Raw genomic sequence first — 25,931 nt, forward strand, 5'->3', positions numbered from 1 at the left:
AGTGTAATGGGTACCCATTTATTTATGTAACATTTCTGTTTGTTTTTTTGTTTACCTTGCTTTTCCTGCCTTTATACATTTTCGAAGATTAGAAAGAATCTGTAGAGTGTAGTCCCACATAGGCTGTGGTTTAGGAATTGTGTGGATTCAGGTATAGGCCATAGAGACATTAAGAAATGTGTTCCGTGTTTAGCTGGTGCTGCATTTAAATAAGTGAACAAAAGGAAATTATGCTAATTAAGAATGTAATGAGCAATTAATTAGTGGTAAGAACACACCAAATACTAAAATATTTTACTTCCTGCATATTTATTTTAACCAAAATACAAATGCAGTATCATGTCCAAATGTTTGTACACACCCTGTAATGAGTGAATTTAGCTACCCTAGGTTTATTTTTATCGGCAATCTATTGGCAGCATGCCTAATGCCACAGGTAGGCTATGTGGGTATAATCTCCCCAGCATAGAGCTGTGAAGCTGTGTTCTCTGGAATGGATGGTGCTCCATCCAAGACTTTTGTGATGAGGTGGGGTGGTAAAACACCACTCTCTGTAACTGGGACCTGGATTTCCTGACTGATAGACCACAGTCAGTCAAGATAGGCAACAACATCTCCAGTACCACCACACTGAGTACCGGTGCCCCCCAGGGCAACATTTCTTTCACTTAACAACCTGTCAACCCTCAATGCCTCAGACCGCAAGACCCTACAGCGAAGAGTAAGGACTGCTAAGAAGATCATAGGGGTCTCTCTTCCCTCTGTCACAGACATTCACACCATACGCTGCACCCGTAAGGCCATCAGCATTGTAAAGGACCCCACTTATCCCTTACATGGACTTTTATCACTGCTGCCGTCTGGCAGAAAGTACATCTGTGCTGTTACTGCACGGTTCTGCAATAGCTTTGTCCCACAAGCAGTCAGATTTTTGAACATCAGAGACCGAACTACACCCCACGACCCATAATGGTGTGGAATGTAGGGTCATACATCTCAGTGCTATGTTTCATGTGCGTTGTATGCTGTCTGCATACAACGTCACAGCATGTTAAATTTCTATGCACCTAATTACCAATACCTAGCCGTTAAATATCTATGCACCTTACCTCTACTCAGAATTGAGTCATATGTATTGTATTTATTGTATTGTCTTGCACGTTGCACTTTCTGCAGTCTGTACTGTATTGTTTTTGTCTGTACTATAATTGTGTTTTGTTCTCGTTTTGTTCCATGTGGCACCCTTGTTCTGGAAAAAAACGTAATTTCATTCACATTTTTTTTTATAGATTCACAAGTATAAATATATATTTCTACACATTAAGGGTTCCACGCAGGCCCGTCTTACCTGATGACACAACGCCACCCATGTGACTACAGGTGGAGCAGTGAGTAAACACCAGAGGCGTTAAAGGGCCCAGAGAGTTGACAGGTTGTTAGGTGAAAGAAATGTTGAAAAAGTGTGAACATGAACACTGGTAACCCTGTCACAGACTACTCTGATAATATGTAAGCTGATAAAAAAAAAATGCCACCAGCAAGCGTCGAGTGTTTTCCCTCTGTAAATTATTAGTAAATATCACGGAATTTCCGGTGGGGTAATACGGAAGAAGGTTTTTCCTGCTCAATTGGGCGACGTGGCCACCTGGAGCAGCGAAATGGCAACGAAGGAGCTGAGAGCTGCTGAAAGCAATGGATTTGGGCAAGTTACTGAAAACGGCAAGACCGCGGAGGGCAGTGAAAATGAAAATCCACCTGAGAGGGATGACGAGCAGAAAAAGTGGAACATGGAAAGGAACTGGGGTTTCTCTTTAGATGAAATATTCGGACTGGCGCTTAAATTTTTTAAAGGTAGAGTAATGGACATAAGTCTTTATATAATCTTAGTGGTATAAACAGTAATGACCAGGTGTCTTATAAAAAATCTTAATTAAAACAAGGATCTACTGAATTTCTCGGAACTGCTTATTGGCCGTCTTCCACTGCTTCAAAATACGGGCTAACTCATGTAAAAGCATTCTTATCTCTTACTCCAGTTCTTTTACCAAGCAGCCTATGTTTGTGTGTCCTCAAAAGTTCACAAAGAGCAACGTTAAGGTTGTAGTATAGGGAACACTGTCCTCAGTTATAACTGCAGTTAATTAGTGAAGTGCCTGATGTTTGTATACTTGTCTGCTTGCAGAAATGAATGGAAAAGCCTTCAACCCTACATATGAAGAAAACCTGCGCTTAGTTGCACTACATAAGCAAGTTTCACTTGGGCCATATAACCCTAATACTGGCCCAGAGGTTGGATTCTTTGATGTGCTGGGAAATGACAGAAGGTAAGAAGCCTTTTAAAGAAAGCAACTTATACACATAACTAAAATGGAAACAAAGTGCAGAGTGTTAAAATGGTAGAAGTATTCACCTATCCAGACATCTGATTTTCTCTGTGATTAGTTTGAACCCGTTGAACCCGTATCGTTGAACCCATTAGAGACACTGTGTTTTGCTTATAAAATTGAAATGACAGGAAAGAATGGGCACGGCTGGGCAGCATGGCTAAAGAGGATGCAATGGAGGATTTTGTGAAGCTCCTGAACTCCTGCTGTAGTCTGTTTGCACCATATGTCAAGTCACACAAGATCGATAAAGAGGAACAAGAGAGAAGAATGTAAGTGTTATCCACAGACATTGTGCTTTAGTGTCCACCAAAATGTAATGTTCATGTAGAGGGAAAGTGCATTATGACATGCCCTGTGGAGAGGAGCGTGAGTAAGGTTAGTGTATGGATTGTGTTTGGGTTAGGCTAAAACCCCCTTCAGGTATTGTTTAAATGTCTAATCCCAGAGCTACATATTGCCCAGACTGGCATTTAGGTTGTCAAACATGGTCCAAGAATACCATTTGTCCTGTGCATTTTTTTTCCTTCCAGTGCAAATCCATTAAGTGTTTTGTTACTTAAACTTTTAGTTGGATCAAGAGTGCTGAGAGCAGGGAATGGTTGGAAACCACTGATTTATAACTTGAGGAAGTCCTAAGGGTTTCTTTTGTGTGTACTTCAGAAAAGAAGAGGAAGAACGTCTCAGGGCGGAAAGAGAGGAGCAGGAGCGACAGAAGCAAGAAAAAGAACGGCAAAGCAAACTGGAAGAAGAGAGGAGGAAGCAAGAGGAGGAAGTGAGAAGGAAACAGGAGGCAGATCTGTTACTAATGGTGGAGCAGAAGTGAGTGATATGTGGGTTAGTGAGCAGAAAGGCAGTACTGTACATTTACAGTTTCTGAATATTTTAATGTCTTTTCGGATAAGTGACCTAATACAATGTAGTAATATAATGAAATCTCTCTAAATGTATTGATAACAATATTAGATGTGGAAGGAAATTCAGATTTCCACTCTCTCAAATTCATGCCAATATTAATATATGCTACTGACTGTGCAGATGATCAGAATTTACAGTACTTATCCAGATCAGGTCTCTTTCCAAAAGGAATATGTCAGCCCAAAACGAAGAAATCACATGGCTGAACCAAGCAATTCCATTTAATAATACTCCATTTAAAATAGTGTTAAATCATTTTTTGTGCGTTACCATGTTACAATGGCAAACACATTTGTCATATTTCATTAAGAGCTAAGCTTTCTGTATTAGAAAAATGGTACAGTTTTTGTATGATACCACACCACATGTATGGTTTACATTTCTTTCTTTTCATGCAGAGTGTATTTTTTATTTGATTCTGTGTAGGGAGCCTGTAATGACATGATGTTTTATCAGTAATTACACTGGGTCAAGCTGTTGGCTCATGAAGGTTATTTGTTATCAGGTTGGATACAAACCACTTACAATACTAAACTCTGTATCAGGAGTTTTTAACATTACTGTGTCTTTGTGTTCAGCTGGTTGATGTATGTATGTATGTATGTATGTTTGCAGGCGACAGATCATGGCTGCTTTGAATGCACAAACAACCGTGCAGTTCCAGCAGTATGCACAGCGACAGTTCCCCAACAGCCCAGAACAGCAGCAGTTACTTATCCAGCAGCTTCAGGAACAGCACTACCAACAGTATATCCAACAAGCCTACCAGGTCCAGCAGGTTCGAAATCAGCTTTTGTCTGTGGTTGGGCTAGGCCTGTGTAGCTGAACCTGTTTTAAACCAGACAGCCCTTCACAAGAGAAAATATGAAACTGCATTGAAATTGCAGGTTAAACCAGCGATAAAGGCAAATATTTTAGAGGCCATTACATGAATGAAGTAAATAATAAAATACTTTTTCTCACCATGACCTTACCAAGATTTTAAATCACTAGCTTTCAAAAGGAGCTGTTAAAATGTATTGTGTTTTTTTTATATGGACGTTTGGAAATTCAGATGTACCTACTGAACATTTTTGGCACTTTGTGATCTCATCATTTGTCAGGCATTTGTCTTTCTTCTCTAAATGTAAATGCGAATTTAATCAGATTCACACTTTGTCTGTGCTTTGGCTTCTACTTTAGGCATATTTTTAAAGGCATTCTGTGGAAAAACATATACAATATGACTAATTGTAAACTAATAAAGTGTGTGTGTGTTTGTCTGGATGTGTGCACACAGATGACCTTGCAGAAGCAGCAGACCTCAGCCAAAACTAAGTCTGCTCAACTAACATCTCAATCAAATGAAATTGAACCTGTCAGAAATCCTGAGTCAGAATCCTTAAAGAGTCAAGAGGCCTATTCAAAACCATGCAATTTATTTGTAGACGGCAGTCCAGGAGGTAGGTCTCATAAAAAACAAAACATTTCTTAAATAAAATGTTTTTTGTTTGCATTTTATATGTAATTTAAAAGCATATTCACTAATCTGTTATATTACAGAATGCATTTTACTTGGAACTAAGTAGCATTCATGAATGAAATTTCATGCCTCCTTTCTGTAAATTACAGAGGTGGCCATCCTGGCACCCTCCATGTGGACAAGACCTCAGATAAAGGAATTTAAGGAGAAGATGGCACAGGACGCCGAGTCTGTGATCACTGTTGGGAAAGGGGAAGTGCTGACTGTGCGAGTGCCCACTCATGAGGAAGGCTCTTATCTTTTCTGGGAATTTGCCACGGATCATTACGATATTGGTTTTGGCTTACAGTTTGAGTGGCCCAACACAAATGGGACGAGTGCTGAAAACCAAGAGGCTGGTAAGAGACCCAGTCATTGGAAATATCTATAGAGTTTAATTTATTGTATTTATTAATTAATATAATTAGGACACTTATATAATCAAGTATATGATAATCAAGTATGATTATGTCTCATGGTCTACAAAAGAGAAATATCCTCTAAATAAAAACCTCACACTCAGTTTATCATACTATACAGTAACCTAATTTTTATACCACCATAATTTATTTAAAATAAAGCAATTAATATGTGACTGAGTGTAGTTCCAGCTTTAATTCAAGTGGTTTAACAAAAATATTGCATTAGGAAATACTGTTTAGAATATCCCGCCATTTGTTACATGACTCTAAAATTTGGTTACAATAAACTGATAAGCAATTTTATGTCCATGTGTGGCCTATTCCCTCAGTATTTCTTGATAAATAAAGCAGATAAAATGTCTAGAGTGAATTACCAGCTTTGCATTTGGGAGCTGTTCATGGGAACTCTGAAGAGGTGTTGATGCAAGTGAAGAATGCAATCAATAGGTTAAAAAAAAAAAATTATAAATAAAGAATACACCGGCTAGCTCAGCAACACCAAAAACTGATACAGCAGCAGTTCTGGCTTGTTACATCATGTAAATAGTTGCAGATAAACCAAACCACTGTTGCTTTAGTGCACCAAGTTAGTGAATCAGGTGAACACTAAGACACAATAATATTGTAACTTCTGAAAAAAAGTTTTTTTAGTGTTTAATATCCAACTTCATAACAATCTTTACTTATTTAACAACTTGCAGCAATTATTAAGTGTTGTGACCTGTGGATAATAGTTTTTTTGACAATTCTTAAAAATGTAGCTTGTTATTAACTATGTAAGGTGTCAGATTGTTTTAATTGTGCATTTATTGATTAATTATAGTGTTGTATTAAAGACGTGTATCATGATATTATAAACAACATGTAATTTATATCAATAACTATAATGTATTTTTATATTGCCCACTTATACCAGCTGCATCCCAAATCTGATGTCTAAAGGGTTCTTTCCAATGCAGGTCAAACTAAAGAGGAGAAAAAAAAGTCAGAGAATCATATTGGAAACAGCCTTCCCCTGGTGAATGAGGTGGTCCCCATCTATCGACGGGACAGCCACGAGGAAGTATACGCAGGAAGCCACCATTACCCAGGCCATGGAGTTTACCTGCTCAAATTTGATAATTCTTACTCCCTCTGGAGATCAAAGGTTGTGTACTACAGGGTATACTACACCAGATAGACTTATCAAAGACAAATCTACCATAGCAAGTAAAGCAAGCTATAAATGAGTTGACAGAAAAGTCACTACAGAGTAGTGTGCAGGTACCCAAAATCATCATTTGTTAATAAAAAAGGGTGAGACAATATGGCTAGGAGCTAGGTTCTGCTATGCTTAGTTTACATGCTCCTACAGTTTTGAAAGTAAAATGTCTGTATGTGTATTAACACATCCACTTCTATGCAAGAGTAATACCAGTGTGGTGCAAAGAAGGTGTTCTTCAGTGGTCTTAATTTATTTGGTTGTTTTTGTAATGAAGGAAATTATAGTAGTCTTTATGGTTGGCAGGATAGCAATAAGCATTTTCAGAAATTCAGTGCAGTAGATTAAATTTTCATCCTGGAGACTGAAATTAAATAATGTATATACACAGATCAGACATAACAGACAGGTGAAGTAAATAATGGTTATTATTTGCTTACATAAGGAATGGCATACATGTATTAGGCAGCAAGGAAACTTCGTCAGTTCTGTTGAACGCTGAAAAAATGGGCAAATGTAAGAATCTAAGTGACTTTGACACAGTCCAAATTGAGATAGCTTGTTGGGTGTTCCTGGTATGCAGTAATTAGTACCTACTAGAGGTGTAGTTGTACATGTGTTCATAGCGAACCCCCACAGTATGAACGGCACAGTTCAGTACACACAATTGTACAGAGAATGTACAAAGATTTGTAACAATAATGTGCAAATGTTGTCCTAAGAGTTGCTACTCATTGAAATTCCTGTGTGCATTCATGCTTAAAGTGCATGCCTTTGTAAGATACTATTGCTGCGTGCTGCGACCCCCCCTGAAGATTGTATAATGAAAGATAAAGAAAGAGTTTGATGTGATGCTTGCTCTATCTCAGCAATCTTTAATTTTATTAGAGTGAAACCCAGCCCTGTAGCTCACAATATATATCACAAAAGTGAAAACAAAACATTTCTAAATATCTGCCCTAAGCTATAAGCCATTTAACTTAGCAATATGCTATGCTAATCTTAGCTCAGACTGATTGGTGTTTGAAATATCCCAAAGGTAACCTACATGGTATATGTATGTATGTCAAATCACATTTTCTGTTACAATATAAGGAGTGCATGTGCATCGGTTTCATGGTGAAAAAATGGCACCAGGATGCACTAAGAACACCTACACCTAAACACCTAAACATTGTTGCAGACCAAAGTACAACCCTTTATGGCAATAGTATTTTCTAATGGCAGTGGCTTCTTTATGCAGGATAATGCACCCTGCCAGATGTTCAGGATTGGTTTAAGGAACAAGACAAAGAGTTAAATTTGTTGACCTCGCCATCTTAATCCAGCATCTGTGGAATGTGGCATACAAAGAGGTTTAATCCATGGAGGCAAACCTTGCAACTTGCATAAATCAAAAGGTCTACTGCTAATGTCTTGGAGCCACCGGACACCTTCAGAGGTCTTGTGGAGCTCAGTACACAGTATTATGGTTTTAATGTTATGGCTGTCATGGCTGATCTGTGAAAGCAAAGAAAACACCAGCTCTCTTCTTGAAGCTCATGGATCTTAGGAAGTTATATAAAATTAATATAAAAGTAATTAAAAAATGTTTTATTGTATAATATATTGTACTGTAAATATATACAATTTAATGTGTAAACATAAGGCTTTGGAAAAAAACAGATTCAGTAGTAGAAGTTTGGAACAGACTGCTGAACCAACTAGATTTGCAATACTGCTATACTGGGTCATGTGACTGACTTTGTTTTGTATTTTGAGGTGATTGGACGAATGTTTTGTCAATGTACTGAAATATGAATTTTTGCACTTGTTTTAACAACTGTAAGCGTTTTTATAAATTATTTGCCTTGGGCTTTTTCTTTGGGGAAGATCCTGAAAACAAAACAATGGTGTATGTATGTATGTATGTATATATATATATATATATATATATATATATATATATATATATATATATATATATATATGCTGACCTGTAGTGTTTTCTCTTGTGGAGGAATCCTTTGACTACTGCTGCTCTCAATTCATTGTATTAGTAAAGAGTGTATATTCTTTATATGTTGAATAAAATAATGACAAATCAAACATGTGCTTTGTGCTGTGTGAGCTTTGGGTTTGTACATGAGTTAGTTTGTACATGTTAGCATTATTATTAATATTAATAATAATAAGTATTAGACACCCTCTAATGGGGCTGCACAATATATAATTTCAGCAGTTGTCGCAATGTGCACATGCACAGTAGTCACATCGCAGGGTGTGCAATATCACATAAGGCAAATGAAATCATACACATAATACAAGGAAAATTCACACTGTGCTTATTTCCATCACAAGACTTCCAGATGTAGATTATATTTTTAAAACACATAATGCATTATTAATGTGGGATCATTGACTTCTGGAGAAAACATTTGTTTCTATCCTAATATAGAAAAAACTCAATGCTAGTTTCATCCAACATCTTGCAGCCCTTTACATCCACACTGTTAAAAGTGTATATATTTAGGCTAATAGGCCTCATTCACCAATATCTTCCTAAGAATTTTCTTTGTCCTAACAAAACGTATACATCAGATCATTGATGTTAATTCACAAACTGACAAATCCTTATTGAGAAAACATTTGTGTATATCAGAATCTTCAAAAAAACGGCCTAAATGTTTTTTTTTAAATAATAATCATAATAATGTTTGGTAAATGATGTTCAATGTGATCAAGTATCCTGCTGAACAGAGTTTTTTTGATCTATTGCTGCCTTAATTGTGTTTTGCTCCGTTTATGGCACTGCGTAAAGTACCCAGCCATCTGATCTTGTCCTCCTCTCTGTCTGTGGCACAGATCCACTGGCGCTTTGGGCTCTCCATGCGAAAAGCATTCTGCACATCTGTGAAGACATCATAAATTCAGGCCACTATAATTGCTTAGTGTCACATGCTCAAAAGATCCACTGTAAGCCTATGAAACATAATCTTTTTCTTCTGTATGATATGAGTATCCAAGTGTTTGTATAGTGATCACATTTTAAATTAGTTCAAAATACTGTACTTGACAAACTGAGCAAAGAAATAATCAGGTTTATACACTGGCAAGGCAATGGCTGTACTTACACTTTGTGTCCACTATCTCGGAGAGACTGAGTCTGTGCAGAGCGATAGAGGCAAGGAATGTGTGGGAGATGTTAACAGCCAAACTAAATGGCATGTGTGAAAGTCTTCTTTCACTTAGCACCAGGGCATCATTAAACAGGAACAGACCAAGCTCACTTACACACTCGTACATCCTGAGAAAGAGAGAATTTTTGCTTTACTTTTTCACTGTATTTAACAGTGACACATGAAGTAACATTTAGTTTGGATCTGTCCCAAGGAGGTACAGACTTTGTTTATTAATTTATTTTTGTTTGCTTTTTGTTACTATCTAAAACAATGTTCTAAGTAGGGTTAGGATAGGGATTATGATTATTAAGTAAGGGTTAGAGAAAAATCAAGGTTTAGATAGTTTATTAAATGTGAAAAAAAATTTTGATGTTGAAAATTTTTTATTGTTTATCAGGATGCATAAACAGAGGTACAGTATATTAAACATTTCCATTTACAAAAATGCATCAGATTGGTTTGCTTTTAAGAATTCCTGATAACTGAGGAAAAGACACCAAACACCACCAAAAAACAACACCAAATGTCTGTGTCAGCTAGTGTAGCTTGAGGAAGTTCTGCTACCTGATTTATGTACTAAAGTTGGCAGTAGTACCTGAGGGATGGAGCAATGTCGTCATTAAGGCAGCTTAGTAATACCACATCCTGCATGGTGATCAGGTAGCGACCTACTTCCTGTAGATTCTGACACAATACAATACATCAGTTAGTTCTTATTTTTCATCATAGTGACTTTTGTGTGTTGCCAAATGAGCCAATGGAACCTGATCATCAAGAATAATTGGAATAGCAAAACTCACTGGGCAGCTCTGGATGGTTTGTTGAGCTTCAAGCATTTTCAGGTCTTGGTGGGAACTCTTTTTCAACTGGGGGAACAACAAAAAAATGCTAATTATAAATGTTTTTACGACATGACTCAATTTACATACCCCTAAATGTAAAATGTGCTTACTATAACATTTCTTGCTATTTGTGAATTCAGCTCTTTGAAATTGTTCACATTGTGCTGCAGTGCCATGCATAGGTATGTGAACATGTTTGTTTTGGCATAAACCTTTTGAAAATTTTGGAATTTTCAAAGTTGGGAAATTTACCATGGGAATTAACGGGAAAAACGTGTAATTATGGGAATTAACAGGAATTAATAGGAATAAAATGGGATTATTCTAAACTAAAGGTGAGAAACTTACATAGAGTGGGTAAAAAATACATTATCTTGATAAACTGATACATAATCTTGGCTAAAATAAATAAATAAATAAATAGCAACGCTGCTCCTCAATCCCAGGCACACGGCACATTACACCGAAGGGCTATTGAGACTGAATGAGTATTGAATGCAGAACATTACTTTTGCAGAAAATTAGAGAGATTGTCACACTTTACAGTTAGACTTGGACTTAGAGAAAAGCAACATGTAGATTGCATCTGTATATAGTGAAGTTCACAAATTATATACTAGTTACAAACTGGTTTTAGAATAGCTGTGGACATCACTTAAATAGTAAAATACAATGGCTCAAATGCTTAAAGATAAGATGCAGTAATGGTAAAGTGTATACCTTGCAGACAAAGCTCCTGTAATTCAGCAGTGTGTTGAAGGCAGAGGATAAATGTGTGTGATCAGGGTGTCCAGATGGTGTGTGTAGCATTAAAGCCTGGAGCAAAGTCACATACTCCTCCACTCGTGTGGACGGACTCAGAAACAGCTCTTGAAGACTGCAGAGACGTGAACACTTAAAAAAAGTGGTGGCCAAAAGCTCCATGTTATCACAATGAGACGAAAAATGCTTATTTAAGCATTACCTTAACATTCTAGTGGCAAGGGTCCTGTTGTGTCTCTTTAGAAATGTTCGAAATGCAGGAAGCGTCTCTCTGCACTGCAAAGCAAATAAAACATTTTGATAGATGTCCAGTAATGGTCCAGCACATACTGCATGTAAAACAAATATGACTGCAGTGAATTTTTTGCTACAGAATTTCACAAAGAAATTCTTATTTCATTTGAAACAACTTACTGAAACAAAGTGCACTTGTACTTGACTATGACTTGTGTATGATTTAAACAGGCCTATATTTTGCAAGGCACTGTAGAAATCCGTGGGAATCCAATTACAACAGTAATTATGTATGTAAATCAGCTCTATGTTGAATGCATGTCTTAAACAATCTGTTTAATTCTAAGGATTAAATACATTGGTCATGTAAACTGTTTTCGGGAAACATAAAATTAAATGTGATGAATAGATAAAAAAGCAAACTCCCTTACCTTGTCTATGGTCCTGATAGCTGTCGGATAGTTGTTGAAGAAATTAGTGTAAGTTCGTAGCTTGGTGCAAAACCTGACACAAACATCACCCACACACTGCAGCGGACTCCATTCTTCTAACTTCTCTGTAAGGTCCTGCAGAAATACACTACGAACATATCACACTCAATGAAGCTTTCAGAGCTCTAAGAGCTCATTTAGAGCTCATAGTGTCAAAGATGAGGTATTCTTTCTGATCTCTTTAACTGATAAGCACTCTTTGTTCCACTGCAGTTTAATGACTGCTGAGACTCTTAATTTTTTGTCAATATATAATGTTCCACAAATATAATAAAACAAATAATTTGTGTTTTGAATATTTTCTATGTTTGAAATCTCATATTTTAGAAACATCTACTGTGCTGGTATTTTTAGTTCAGACAAAATGAAATCCTAAGTGTGGTTATAGATAGAGATGTATCAAGCGGTTAGCCGGTGACTGGAATCAGCTTTCAGAGTGATAGGTCATAACTGGTGACCAGTTGATCAGTCTCATATAACCAATTCTGTGCCGGTCATATTTACAGTTGCGCACCACATGAGGGCATCAGCGACATAAACACAGCAATACACAAAAATTACTGTGACCTTAATTCCGCCTGTACCGGTTAACAGAGAGAGCCTGATGATCTTCAGCATTTCTCAAAAATCTTCATTGGGCTTCAGCACAACCAACACAAGACAGTTAACATGTCTGAAAGTCCCTCCAACATGGACAAAAGGCTAGTTTGTCTTTGCCAAAAAGCGTAACGCAAAAGTTCGAGACATTTGTGTGACCCTGCATGTCTGCAGCAGTGTGCTGTTTACTGCTGCACAGAGCTCACATCTATAAACAGTACAATTTGGAAGGTTTCATTCTTCCATCACATCCATGTAAACATTAGCGAAATTTGCAAGTTTAGCATTTTAAATCACAAATATGAGTAAATTTGTCTCACCTTTCAGCTCTGCGTTCACTTCAGTTTAGTTTAATTCTCATTTTATTGGTTGAATCATTAAAAATGACACATGAGCATCATTTTTAAACATGATGGAGTGAGTACTCTGTTAAGTGTAGTTGGTTGAATTATGGTTGTATTTAGGAATTGGTCATCGTTTACAACACGACAAAAGCGGAAGCCAAATTGTAACAAGCAAGTCATACAGTCATAGAACACAACACTGTTATTACAGAACTGTTTATATTCCTAAAAATAAAGTTTGAGGAGTGTCTTTACTTGTTAGCTGCCAAGATGTCCAGCAGAGGGCTGAAAAGCATTAGGAGGTTGGCGGAGTTGATGATGGCTCGATTAGAATCCAGAGCTGCTCTGAGTGGTATGTAATACACTGTGTGTACCGCCTGCAGCAAACGCACATAAACCCTCTCACTCCTCAAAAGCTCGCTACAGATGGTTTCACGCCGGTCTGCATCACTTAACAGACCCTAAAGAATGAAAGGAGTCTGAGGTAAGGGTATCTGCACTGTTAATAAAATAGGTTTGTTTAATGGATTTACAATTAAACTTATAAGGCAGCAACATCACTGACTAAGGTAAAGCCTCTGTACACAACCACAATGGATTGAAATTAAGCAATGAAAATGTAACTGCATGTAAATGTAGAGTTACAGCTTTAAATTGGGAGTTTAACATAATTTACATTTTCTGGAACTGGAACACATGAACATCACCAAATTCCCTTGCTTTGCCAGGCCTTTACTGCAACTGCCTTAAACTGCTTTGCAGTCAATTGTCTAAATTACTTTTTGGGTTTTTGAAAATAAGGAACTGTGTAAAAATGGCTGTAGTTTCTTAACTGTTGTTGCATTGAATTTGTTCTAAAATTCTACACATCTTGATTGCTTCAGTTCAAATCCATTGTGGTGGTGTAGAGAGGCAATATCACTGTCCAAATACTTATAAACCCAAACCCCTTTACACTACACACCTCTGGGGCCTCTGGGATAGAACTGAGGAACCTGTAAGATGCATTTTCTGTTACAATGACAGAGTCATTCTTTTCCACAGTGCCCTCCACACATTTCTTTAGGAGGAAATTTCCAAGGGACTCCAGTGGATTATCCTACAAAAAATCACAGCAGCAAACATTAACATCAGTCTCACAGAGACTAAAAAACATCCATCAGTACACTGAAATATGTAAAAATAATACAACATCTTAACTTACCGGTGTTCCTTTTATAAGTGTCACAAGACCCTCAATCAGAATTTGTGTAACTTCCGATTTGAGAGCAAAGAAAGGCAAGTTTATATGGTTCCAAAGGAATACACCTGTAGAACCCAAACAGTTCACTGAAAAAATATTCTATTCGAATGTATGCTGTTTAAATATGACAGTTAGTGAATGAATAAAATAAAATAAAATATCTTTCACCAAGACAAATGCTGGCTTTCAGTTGACTTCCTCTAGTAGGAACTATGCTGGGGTAATACAACCATATCAATTCAAAGTACCATTAGAAATATTGCTACACACGTGGACATAATTGTTGGTAAAACCCACAATGTCACAGAAATAACTTGAATCTGACAAAAGTAATAAAAAATAAAAATTATATGAAAATGAACAAATCCAACATTGATTTTGAACCATGGTTCAACAGAATTATTTAAAAAAGTAAACTTATTAAACAGGCCTGGAAAAAATTATGGTACCCCTGAAAATAATGTGACCAAAGGGACATGTTAAATCAAGGTGTGTCCACTAATTAGCATCACAGGTGTCTACAATCTTGTAATCAGTCAGTGGACCTATATAGAGGGCTACAGGTAGTCACTGTGCTGTTTGGTGACATGGAGTGTACCACACTCAACATGGACCAGAGGAAGCGAAGGAAAGAGTTGTCTCAGGAGATTAGAAAGAAAGCATGTTAAAGGTAAAGGTTATAAGACCATCTCCAAGAGTTTGATGTTCCTGTGACTACAGCACATATTATTCAGAAATTTAAGATCCATGGGACTGTAGCCAACCTCTCTGGACATGGCAGCAGGAGGAAAATTGATGACAAATCAGAGACGGATAATACGAATGGTAACAAAAGAGCCCAGAAAAACTTCAAACTCAAGGAACATCAGTGTCAAATCGCACCATCCGTCGTTGTTTCAGCCAAAGTGGACTTCATGGGAGACAACCAAGGAGGACACCATTGTTGAAAACAAATCATATAAAAGCCAGACTGGAATTTACCAAACTACATGTTGACAAGCCCCAAAGCTTCTGGGAGAATATCATATGGACGGATGAGACAAAAATGTAACTTTTTGCCAAGGCACATTAGCTCTATGTTCACAGACAGAAAAATGAAGCATATCAAGAAAAGAACACTGTCCCTACTGTGAAACATGGAAAAGGCTCTGTTATGTTCTAGGGCTTCTTTGCTGCATCTGGCACAGGGTGTCTTGAATCTGTTCAGGGTACAAATCTCAAGTCTATCAAGGGATTCTAGAGAGAAATTGTCAGAAAGCTTGGTCTCAGTTGCAGGTAATGACCCAAAATACATAGCTAAAAACAACCAAGAATGGCTAAGAAGAAAACATTGGACTATTCTGAAGTGGCCTTCTATGTGCCCTGACCTAAATCCTATAGAGCATCTTTGGAAGGAACTGAAACATGCCGTTTGGAAAAGGCACCCTTCAAACCTGAGACAACTGGAGCTGTTTGCTCATGAGGAGTGGGCCAAAATACTAAGTCTCATTGACAGTTCCAGGAATCGTTTGATTGCAGTGATTGCCCCAAAAGTATTTCTGTGACCGTTGTGGGTTTTTCTTTCATTAACCGAGGGGTACCAACAATTTGTCCACGTGTGTATTCTAGTTATATTAAAAACAGATGTATGAATATGTGTAATAAAGCAATTGTGCATTATAATTACTTAGAAAATAGTGCTGAAGAAAGTTTAAAATGCAATAGCACCAAAACACACTGGTCAGACTCACCCAGACTGCGGCCTCTGCTTTCTTGACTCAGGAACTGCAGTTGTGGTCCCAGATGTTTCCTCAGGGTCCCTAGTGTCTGTTCTATGCATTCTGCCTGCCTGCACCAGCTGAGCAAGGGCCCTTCCCACATATACAGCAGCGGAGGAAAGTCCCCATGGTCTGACCATTCACTTAAAACTGACACAAATACCCCCCCCCCAAAAAAAAATAATTAAGTAGGGCTTACACTGACCCCCATGTTTATCTGTTGAATTTACTGAAACTTACTGTGTTGGTAGGATCCAGTGCAGATTCCTGTGGGTGCCCTGACATGCAATCCAGTCAAAGTAGAGAGTTTGGTCATAAGCTCTACCCCTGCAACTTATTAGACATGAAGCAACAACAACAAGCTTTGAGAGACTGTATGTATGAGATTTTACCCCAGTGAAATGGTGTTCCGCACGCAAAATAAACTACTAGTCCATAGCAGTAAAAATAGAATTATATTAAATTTCTTGCAAGAATTGTAGGCATCATGATTATGGATCTAAATCAGTCTGCACCAGCTCAGCAAGAGCCCATCATAACTAGCCCTTGGAGTATCCATGCACTGTACAATTTAGTGTATTCCCTGTTCTTCTAATACTAATACTCTAAAGTGTACTGTAGTGGTTGGTGTGGCGCAACAGATAACACCACTACCTACCACTGAGTTACAACACCATGTGGGAGACTGGGGTTCGATTTGACTGAGTGACTATGCTGCGCTACACCAATAAGAGTCCTTGGGCCAGACTCCTAACACTACATTGGCCGACCTCTGTGATATGAATAACCTTGTATGTCGCTCTGGATAAGAGCGTCAGCTAAATGCCATAAATGTAAATGTAAATGTAAAGGACAGGTACTTGTAGACTGACCAGAAGCAGCCAGAGGAGCAAAGATGTTCAGTGTTCCTGCTTCTGAAGCAGGAACCACCCAGCCACACAGCCTTTCCCAAAACTCTCGTATACACGGTTTCAGAACAGTCTTTTCTGTGATGCTCAGGCCTGTGAAAAAGGAAATTATAACTTTTATGTATTTATTTATAAGAGAATCACTGCACAATTCGCAACTGAACAACAAAAAAGTAGAGTTCGTTCACTGATCACACACAACAATACAGAGAGATAATGACAAATGCTCACCCTCTATAAGATAAAAGTCCTCAGTGCTTCCTTCAGTCATAATGCCAATACTCTGCACTGCTCTGCCCTCTATTGCTTTCTCAGCCAGAGAGAGAAGAGCATCCAGAGTAATTCCACTGTAATCATACAGCAACGGCACCACATGGACCAAAGCTCCACATAGCACCAGCTAGAAAGAAATAAAAATAGAAAGGCCATAAGACAATATTTACAGTGAAAAAATGTGTCTGAGCTTCTGAATTTGTGCTTATTTTACACAAAGTTTTAACACCAGAAACTATTGCTAAAAGAATGCATGTCTTGAAGGTGAACCCCCTAGATGCTCTTTCTGAATCTCATATCAACTGTAAATATGGTGGTGAAAGTGTGATGATTTGAGGATGCTTTGCTGCATTAGGACCTGACTCCATACACCCATTGGGAGAACTATGAATTCTTACTAGCTGGTGCTTTGTGGAGCTATATGGATATATGTTTGGAGCTAAATGGAGCTATGTGGATATATATTTCTATTTACCTCATATGCAGGAATCCTGGATGACACAAGCAGCAAATGAACTTGAGAGTTATTGCTGGAAACCAATGATTTGAAGGGCAAACTGCAAGAATTCAGCAAATTTCAGACTAGCAAGAAAACTAAAAACCTCTATCTGAAGGTCATTCACAAGTCAAATTATGCTGTCACTAACCTCAATGGTAGTGTTTTTATTAAGCTAGTAGTCCATGTCTTGTCAAATGTTGAATTTAGAGTGGAATTCAGCTGAGCTCTGCATTCTTTCATACTAGTTAGTTTCTCTAGACGACACTTATCCTAAAAATGAAAAAACAGCACCTGCATTAAGAGCATATATCTAAAACAGCGTATGAATAAAACAAATTAATATAACTAAATGCCCTTAAAGTAACAATCCTGAAAATTTGATCTGTATATGTATTAGGTGCCTCTTTCCCAAAGACACAAACAATTATCATGCATTTCTCTGTACTTAGAAAAGAACAGAATAAAAATAAAGACTGATCAAAAACTCACTTAATAAAGCAGTTTGCTTTAGCATTAGATGTTGTTGTCTTTGGTGAATAAATGCATGCTATAAATGATATGATTAGGTTGAAACATGCAGGAATGGTGCCTTGACAAGAGGACCACCTAAACACATGGACTCAAGTAAGCTCTGCTGTCTTTGTCATATTCACTTCAAAGGTTTTATTCTTTTCTGGTGTCTGATCTGACATTCTCACCCCTAGTTGGACCAGAGCAGTTGTTAGACCCAATGGCATTATGCTGGACTTCTCTCTGCTAATGTTTGTTCTGTCTGTTAAGCTGTTAGTTAACCATGTCTTCCTGGTCTTTAAAGCAGCCCCTGTTAAGAAATCCATATCAGTAATGTAAAAATACAATGTAATGTTTGATTAAGGTTTACTGTAAACAAAAAAGTAAGCTCACTTTTATGCTCCGCTATCTTGTCACAGATGGTTTGTCGGATTATATGTTCTGTGTTTCTCTCTTTCTGCTCTTTAGTCTCCATCAAAGTTTCATTCAGAGTGCCATAGATGTCACCTGCTTCCCACGGGGATAGAAAATCAAGGCTGGCAACACAGGCCACATAGTGCCTTTTCCAGGCACCATACTCATTGTCTGATGGGCTATAAGGAAGGAACCAACCTCGTCGAACACACTTTGGAGACCACAGACAGTCCTGAATTATCACACAGTAAGAGAAAATCATTTTATTCAGTAGAGAAAATGTACTATACAGTAAAGCACCATATGCTTTGTATGCTTTAGTTTGGCCTGAGTTGTCCATTTTTATTTACATTCCTCACAATTTAGATCATGGATTTATGTTGACAATTTATGTGACATCAGCTTTTTATTGAATTTAATCTTAATGTTAGCATTAACAATAATTACAGGCTAATAACACTGAATATAGTAAAATAACAAAAGTACTGTGTATTGGACATATATATTAAATTATGTGTTGTTATAATACTTAAAGTTATTATTGAACACATAATAAAAACAGTCTCTTTTATGAAAAGCGATTCTAAGCTTTTGAATGTTAGTGTGCTTAAAATGAAATACAAGAACAAAGCTCTCAGACCCAATTTCTCAATTCTCAATTTCTCAATGCTCACCTGCTCTGCTAGAAACCTCCAGTGCCAGCAAACCTGGGATGCAGCAGACAGGTCCATGGGGTTTAAGAAGGATAGGATATACAGCGAAAGAAAGCGTGGCAGCACTTTGGCAAAGTCCAATCGAGTGATGGGTACCGCTTCCATGAAACAGTCACTAGTGAATCTAATGTTAGTAGGAGATTTGAAAATCTTGTACTTGACAATTATCAGCATCACAGTAACTAAATATACTGGGGGAACTGTCCTAATGTGGAACACCAAAAATGTATTTAATGTAGGTCTTCTTCAAATAAGTAAAAGTCAACAAAACTATGAGATCAAAGTGAGTTCAAACGATTGATCTTGAAACAGGTAGCACCCCAATGCAAAAATATATCCCACATTAGGCTAATTTACCCTAGACATAGCAAATAGCAGACATATCAAGGGTGATTAATTTAGATCTGAATTTACTTGAGTTGTGACTTGGAGCATCTTCTTAGGAGCAGGTGAAGAAAGTGTTTACGCTGTCTGTCTGTCCAGAGGTCAAACCAGTGGAGAATGAGGGTTGTTCTCTCCTGAAAAAGCTACACACTTCCCGGTCATATTCATAATTCCAATAACTAGCAATTAATGGCCTTAATTATACTACAGCTTTATCTTACCTGTTGATTGGATAATTTGTTTGTGACGGGTGTCCAAGCACTAAACCGGGTGGCTCCAGCCCCAGACACATCAGGCAAAACTGGTCCCCGCTTTGCCCCACTCCCTTGTTTCACACTGTGCGGACTTCTTACTAACTTGACGAACGTGCTCGCTTCCGTCATTTTGGCGCCAGGCTACGAGTTTCCACTGTACCAGTTTCCTAACGAAATCCAAAAGTGTATTCCCTTTTCCTGTGGTGACTTTATGGAAAAGAAAAGTTCAGTGAAAGAATGACCTAAGTGGGCACCATTAGACTGCAGTAACTCTTCTGCGCACTTTGCGTTGCCATGGGAACAGGAAAACAAAGCTCTGGCTCGGAATTCCTTTACTGGGATTGAATGCGCACATCAGCAAAGAACCGCCACAACGAATTAATACAACAATGCCATATTAAGAAATTCCCTACAATCCCAAGATTTTACCTGTTTCCCATCTTTCCACGATACGTTCGTTTTTCTTGCTTTATTCATTACCTGCACATGGCAAGAGGGAAAGGTCATACAATAGGGGAACTGGACGAGTGTAGCAGTTGCCATATATCTGTAACTGGAGTTCAAGTTTACTAGTAAAATGTACTAGAGATGAGGGTAAGGTTCCATATAAATCCATGGTAACATATGACTAGCCAAAATTACATTAGGGATATCGTCCTGGCAATATGAGTAGTCAGAATGTATAAACCTGTATATGTTTCTACTTGTAAAAAATACACTACAGACATCTTGGATTTGAGGTTTTACTAGTAAAAATTAAGTTGAGACTTATAGTATCGGTGGTGTGCTTTTTATATTACAACGGATTGCCATTAACCAGTTAAATTATAAATGTAGTAATATCAGATCTTGAATGACTGGTAGATGTGATATTATGAATGGGAAACATTTCACAGCTGACATCTGAAAAGAGAGTTCGGGCTTGTATTACGGGTGTCATTTTAGGCTAAACTAGCTTATCATACAAGTAATTTATGTCTACGTAGGGCACTCGTGCATGTAAACAGATATCGCAGAACAGCGCACTCTACAGTGTGATAGCTTGATATTACGGCATGCACCACAGGGCACCTTCAAAGATCTTGTAGAATGGGTTGTTTTGGTGGCAGGTGGAGGACCAGTGGTATTTAGAAAGGCGGTCATGTTTTGGCTAGGAGGTTTGTAGACTGCAAAGTTTGGTAAGTAAAGAGTATGTTTTGAATCTAAACAGTGACCGTATACTACACATCTTCATTGACTATCAATTTTATTTTAAAAATATTAATGTCCATGACATGGCTCGTTTTAAAAAAAGGGCTGGATTTACAAAATTGTATTAAGAAATACATTGTACCGAGATATGCTTTCTTCCCCTTAATTTTATGCATGGTAAAACATTAAGATACATTTTTATTCTTTAGAAATTTAAATAATTTTCTGATTGTTGCTCGAATTAATGGCTCATTTAACAGAATTAAAAGTGGGGATTGTTAAAAGTACTGCTCCTAAATAAGGACAATTCCCTTTGTAGTTTTCACTCACTGTTACCCCTATGTAATGTGATGTGACAAGAAACATGATTTGATTTAATTTGCTGAAAAATGTTTAAACACTTGGTTTAATTGTTTTTTCCTGTTTTGCTCTCCAGTACACTGAAAAAAATTAACACTTACATTTCTTCAGGGAATATTTAAGAACTTAGGATCTTGTGCAGAATTATATTTAAGAACATTCTTATGGGTTTCTTGTTGATCATAAGATCCTTTGTAAGTGTTTTATTAGTAAAGCTTTTGTGAATCCGGCCCTAGATCTTTGCATAAACTATCACTAAGGGACATGCGATTGAAGAACTCTAAGCAGATTTAAAATGTTTTCATCTTTAGCTTTTCAAAAACATCTCATGACTCTGACTTATTCCTGCCAGGTTTAAAAACAAAAACTTCTCCAGACATGAACAAGAAACCTGGACACATTTTTATGTTTTGGCTCAGAAGACATCAGGGTCAATAGCATGTGACCTTTATTGATGGCACTCTCAAACTCAAGCCACATAAACCATGAACATTCAACCAGTTATATTAGAAATGTAAATCATTTTAAAATAAAGTAGGTGCATCTGCAATATACATAGGCTATTATAAAAATAACATTCCTCCTTGTACTCTCCAGTGCAGAAACCATTTCTCTGCATATCTTGACAAAGGTTGTAAAAATAAGGCAAATATTGATGGGATTTAACTTAACCACTTACCCTGTCCTTTCTGTTAAATTTTAAAACAGTGATTAAAGAACAATGGTTAAATAAAAAAATAATAACAATTTCATGGATGAAAAAAAAAAAAAACATTATTCAATAAAGTGAATTAGTGACAGATATTGCAAATGTCATATTGCACAGCTCAAAGGCAACATTCAAGCGATAAATACATTGATCAGATCCAACACTGTGGGTTGACAGACATTAGAGCTAGCTCATACACAGATGGGTAAGATGGTAAGATGTGCATTTAATATAACGAGTGCAATGAATTTGTTCTTTGATATTGCATTTAGTAGTAAAATGAGCACGTGAGCCAGTTCTGTAGTTCTGCAATTCCTCCAAGTCAATGGTGGTCAACAGTAATGCTGCTTGACATGCCATTTCTTTGTGACCAATATCTACACACTCCACAACAAGCAGATGAGTATCTTGGCTCCAGGAGTTCACACACTGGATGTTCTGGGGGCATCCTGGCTATCAGCAAGGTTTAGTTTTTGTCTAGAGAATTATGGTTAAGAACTTGTAAAACTCAGGGACATTTAACAGTTAGTTGAAGTAAGATGTTTTGCTATCAGTGATGAAGCAATTTCTTACACAGCTGTTTCTCTTTCTTAATAATGCACCAACTTCAGAAACCTGTGCAATTTTGAAAGGATACATTGAAGAGCTCAACTCTTCCAGCTGCAAAAAAACATGAACATTTGTAAAAAAAAAAATAAAACTTGCATTGCAAAATAAAATGTGCTTACAAACACACAGACAAGTGTTGTATGCACCTTAAAAGCACATTTGTCTACAAAGTAAAAAATAAAAAACGTAAGTCACAGGAAGTCACAGAAAAATGAAAGGGGCTGCCAACTCGACTGCAACTCCTGTAAATCTTTATTTACTCCTGTAAAATGTATTTATTTATTTATTTTTAACTGGTGAGAGCATCGCACTACTGAAGGAAATCATAAGCTATACACATCCCTAAGAAGCATGTTCCTCTCCAGCCTTTTCATATTCAAGAGTTTCTACAACTATGCATCACCTGAAGGTGTGTAGTTATTTTACCACAAGAAGTGATTTTAAAATATCTTCCTCACTCACTGGCATTAAGAGGTTTGAGGTGGGGCTGTGGTAAAGAGCAGCTAATTAAATTCTGATTGGTGGGAGGGACAATGTCAGCATCTTCCATTTAAGTAACTAGACATTCGAAGTAGCAGCCAGTAAAGAGTAAAATGTTTGAGTACTGGCTGAAAGAGGAAAAGGACCCCTCTTAATGCTTAATATGACAGCAATCCTACAGAAAATACTACCCTTCAGAGAGTCAATCAACTTAGAAAATAAAAAATAATTTTGTAAAATAAATTAGTTTAATGCACTTCTATCAAAATGTTTCAGGTACTTCTAGAAAACGATAACCTTTTCTCTGTCCGAGATGTGTGCATGCATATTACCAGGAAGAACTGACACCTGAACTTGGTGAGACAATTGTACAAAGATGGGCAACAAATGAACACTTCCCCTTAAGAACTTTGGTAGTACTTACATTCATTAGAAGTTTGTCCATGTTGGTATCACAGGCAACCTTTCGCTGGTCCTCAGGCATTTCATCTACTTCTCCATAGAGGTCAAAATGCAGTCTAGCCAGTTTCTCCTGCATCTCTCGAACATGCTCCATTTGATCAATGGAACACTCATTACCTGTGGTACAAACACAAAGCTGTCATAGTCGATGTCCATTTTTAAGGTAAAGGGATAATGGGAAAGAAGACAAGCCACTACAAAGATCCAATGGGATCAGTCAAGAAAAAGTGGGTTTGGGACATTCCTAGTTGTGGTAAAAATTAGCCACTCACCAAAGGCCTGGAGCTTCCCAGAATGGAAGTCATTCAGCAGGCTGAGTAGGCCTTTCTCCATCTCTTGCACATCAGACACATCTGTGAGAAAGGAGTGCTGAATAGGAGCAGACTGGTTATTTTTACTTGACTGACTCTGAGGTCTCTGTTTATCCCTCACTCCTCTGCAAGACAACAAAGAGAAATAAAATGATTAGTCAGACTGTTTTAAATTATTTTTGGATTATTTTATTAATGAACACTCCATTGGACCAGATGTCCATACAACATATCCCAAGTCTCATAGATCCAACACTGCTAAATGCAAGATTAGGCTTGGAGGTTTGGAAGTTGATAGCTGTGAATACACACTCATTACTGTTTGACTTCCACTAGTTAACATGTAGTTTTACTAAAAGAAATTTTAATAGGGCATACTGTGTTAATTATGTGCTTCTATACATTTCAAACTAATTTCAAACTTCATTGGGTTATTTTCCTAAGACCAACCTGCGGTATCTGCTCTTCTGGTGGGAGTGTGTGCCGAATGCTGATCCGAAGGATCTGTTGCTTGAATTGCCGGTCTTTCGGGTGGTGACTAGAGGGGCAGCCTGGGTGGTCGATGGTCTTGGACTTTTTCGTTTAATCTTTCTTTCCTCCATGTTGTCAAAATCTAGAATAAGCACACATGACTCAGACTAACCACCAGGGTAACGATGTATTACATGGTGAAGATACCAACAAAATACCTGTAGCGTTATTACAACAATGACGTTAACTTGGACAAATGACAACAATCAAGTTTTTTTGGTTTTCGGATTTGTAATTGGCGGTCTGGGGCCTATTGTTTACACGACGTGGGCATCGATTTGATGACTGAGACCAGTGAGGCTTTATATTAGCCAAACATAAAATTAAAAATGTATAGCACTAGCTGCATACCTATCATGGCAACCATTTCAGTGTGTTTCGATAAAACAAAAAACAAAGTAAATCTAGTCGGCTACCAAGCTGATTTCTAACCAGAAGGTATTTTTATCGTTAGCCCTGCTGCAACTGTGGAGGCAGCTAAGCTAGCTAGCAAGCTAGTAAACGATTCATGCCATGCATACAACAGCAGATAACTATATATATATATATATATGCACTTTACCGCAAACTGGAACTTCTCTTGTCACACGGAATCAATTTCTTTTATGGAAAACATTTCAGGAATGGCTCGGTCGTTTTTAAATGTCATACACCGAAAAGCGTCCACTCCTCAAAAAGTTTACAAACCACGCTTCCTATTTTCGAGCGTAAGCTTTCGTCATCACGTCCGTAAAGACGTAAATGCACAAGTATGAGACCCTATTTAAAATAAAAACGGAAAATACTCGCTTTTGCTTTTTTAGGTTGCCTGTTTGGCCTTACTAACCGCGTGAAGACATTTAGAAATCTAGCTATATTTAAGGTATTTCGTTTGCCTTATTATTTATTTTATAAACGCCACACCTTAAAGGAGTGTGCTTATTACAAAAAAAGTAAAATCATTATTCACAAAATCTAGGATGTGTCTTACCCCTTTTATGCATGTATTAAGGACGTATTTGTTTGTGGCATAAAAATATAAAGCAGATGTTTAAACTCTTCGACATAAAAATCACAACATTAAAAATAAATAAACATAAACCACGACAAAACTATTTAATAATATTTCAAACTATTTGCCTTGCTAAAAAAACACGAGTAAACGTGAGTGTCTATTGTGAATGACAAAACGAATCTTAAATAAATTACAAATTAAACCTATGTTTTGCTTTATGTTAAAAATAAGTAGAAGCATCTGAATGTATTTCATATAAATCAAAAAGCGCTTTCACAAAGCAGCTTTACAAAACTATTGAACTTAAAAGTTGTAGCTAATCCACATCAGACAAATGGGAATTACATCAAGTTTTATAAGACATAATTAAATCTTCCAAATGAAACCTAAAATGTTTTTCACTTTACTTCACTTTCGATCATGTAAACATCCTCGTCGAAATGTAAGCGTTTTTATTTAATATTGCCAAAGC

General features: G+C 37.3%; 3 protein-coding genes across 5 annotated transcripts; 1 reads left to right on the forward strand and 2 right to left on the reverse strand.

Annotated features, from left to right (window-relative positions):
* Positions 1-1,643: 1,643 nt before the first annotated feature.
* LOC140564436 (Golgi resident protein GCP60) lies at positions 1,644-8,501 on the forward strand. Of its 2 annotated transcripts, none has more exons than XM_072689895.1 (8): positions 1,644-1,851; positions 2,183-2,324; positions 2,516-2,656; positions 3,048-3,206; positions 3,918-4,080; positions 4,582-4,744; positions 4,914-5,162; positions 6,185-8,501. In XM_072689895.1, the coding sequence occupies exons 1-8, from the start codon at positions 1,659-1,661 to the stop codon at positions 6,403-6,405; spliced, it is 1,431 nt and encodes a 476-aa protein (XP_072545996.1). In that variant the 5' UTR covers positions 1,644-1,658; the 3' UTR covers positions 6,406-8,501. The 2 variants fall into 2 exon arrangements, with proteins under 2 accessions (XP_072545996.1, XP_072545997.1); XM_072689896.1 differs by having other exon boundaries at positions 4,594-4,744.
* ect2l (epithelial cell transforming 2 like) lies at positions 7,269-20,083 on the reverse strand. 2 transcript variants are annotated; one of them, XM_072689894.1, is made up of 22 exons: positions 19,780-20,083; positions 19,589-19,701; positions 19,136-19,298; positions 18,660-18,693; positions 18,441-18,554; positions 18,236-18,357; positions 17,686-17,807; positions 17,514-17,595; positions 16,997-17,165; positions 16,730-16,858; positions 16,098-16,190; positions 15,831-16,007; positions 14,062-14,165; positions 13,822-13,956; positions 13,113-13,318; positions 11,857-12,004; positions 11,394-11,467; positions 11,150-11,306; positions 10,388-10,453; positions 10,183-10,271; positions 9,540-9,712; positions 7,269-9,316 (listed from the first exon to the last, which is right to left on the reverse strand). In XM_072689894.1, the coding sequence occupies exons 1-22, from the start codon at positions 19,939-19,941 to the stop codon at positions 9,189-9,191; spliced, it is 2,760 nt and encodes a 919-aa protein (XP_072545995.1). In that variant the 5' UTR covers positions 19,942-20,083; the 3' UTR covers positions 7,269-9,188. The 2 variants fall into 2 exon arrangements, with proteins under 2 accessions (XP_072545995.1, XP_072545994.1); XM_072689893.1 differs by having other exon boundaries at positions 18,441-18,693.
* A 1,680-nt stretch (positions 20,084-21,763) lies between these two features.
* ccdc28a (coiled-coil domain containing 28A) lies at positions 21,764-25,162 on the reverse strand. Its single transcript, XM_072689899.1, has 6 exons — positions 25,028-25,162; positions 24,385-24,547; positions 23,896-24,059; positions 23,586-23,740; positions 22,710-22,732; positions 21,764-22,549 (listed from the first exon to the last, which is right to left on the reverse strand). Exons 2-6 carry the CDS (start codon positions 24,534-24,536, stop codon positions 22,495-22,497), a joined length of 549 nt encoding a protein of 182 aa, XP_072546000.1. The 5' UTR covers positions 24,537-24,547; positions 25,028-25,162; the 3' UTR covers positions 21,764-22,494.
* Between the last annotated feature and the right edge of the window lie 769 nt (positions 25,163-25,931).

Source organism: Salminus brasiliensis, chromosome 10 (assembly GCF_030463535.1).
Source record: "Salminus brasiliensis chromosome 10, fSalBra1.hap2, whole genome shotgun sequence".
Lineage (NCBI taxonomy): Eukaryota > Metazoa > Chordata > Actinopteri > Characiformes > Bryconidae > Salminus > Salminus brasiliensis.

What these genes read in the sequence shown, in the direction of transcription:
- LOC140564436 (XM_072689895.1), top strand. Translation starts at nt 1,659, where the DNA reads ATGGCAACGAAGGAGCTGAGAGCTGCTGAAAGCAATGGATTTGGGCAA. An exon ending in GGCGCTTAAATTTTTTAAAG is followed by an intron (nt 1,852 to 2,182) that starts GTAGAGTAATGG and finishes GTCTGCTTGCAG; the next exon opens with AAATGAATGGAAAAGCCTTC. An exon ending in GAGGAACAAGAGAGAAGAAT is followed by an intron (nt 2,657 to 3,047) that starts GTAAGTGTTATC and finishes TGTGTACTTCAG; the next exon opens with AAAAGAAGAGGAAGAACGTC.
- ect2l (XM_072689893.1), bottom strand. Translation starts at nt 19,941, where the DNA reads ATGACGGAAGCGAGCACGTTCGTCAAGTTAGTAAGAAGTCCGCACAGT. An exon ending in GGAGGTTTCTAGCAGAGCAG is followed by an intron (nt 18,694 to 19,135) that starts GTGAGCATTGAG and finishes GTGATAATTCAG; the next exon opens with GACTGTCTGTGGTCTCCAAA. An exon ending in GACATTGCTCCATCCCTCAG is followed by an intron (nt 9,713 to 10,182) that starts GTACTACTGCCA and finishes TCTCTTTCTCAG; the next exon opens with GATGTACGAGTGTGTAAGTG.
- ccdc28a (XM_072689899.1), bottom strand. Translation starts at nt 24,536, where the DNA reads ATGGAGGAAAGAAAGATTAAACGAAAAAGTCCAAGACCATCGACCACC. An exon ending in CAGAAGAGCAGATACCGCAG is followed by an intron (nt 24,060 to 24,384) that starts GTTGGTCTTAGG and finishes GTTGTCTTGCAG; the next exon opens with AGGAGTGAGGGATAAACAGA. An exon ending in TGGGAAGCTCCAGGCCTTTG is followed by an intron (nt 23,741 to 23,895) that starts GTGAGTGGCTAA and finishes TTTGTACCACAG; the next exon opens with GTAATGAGTGTTCCATTGAT.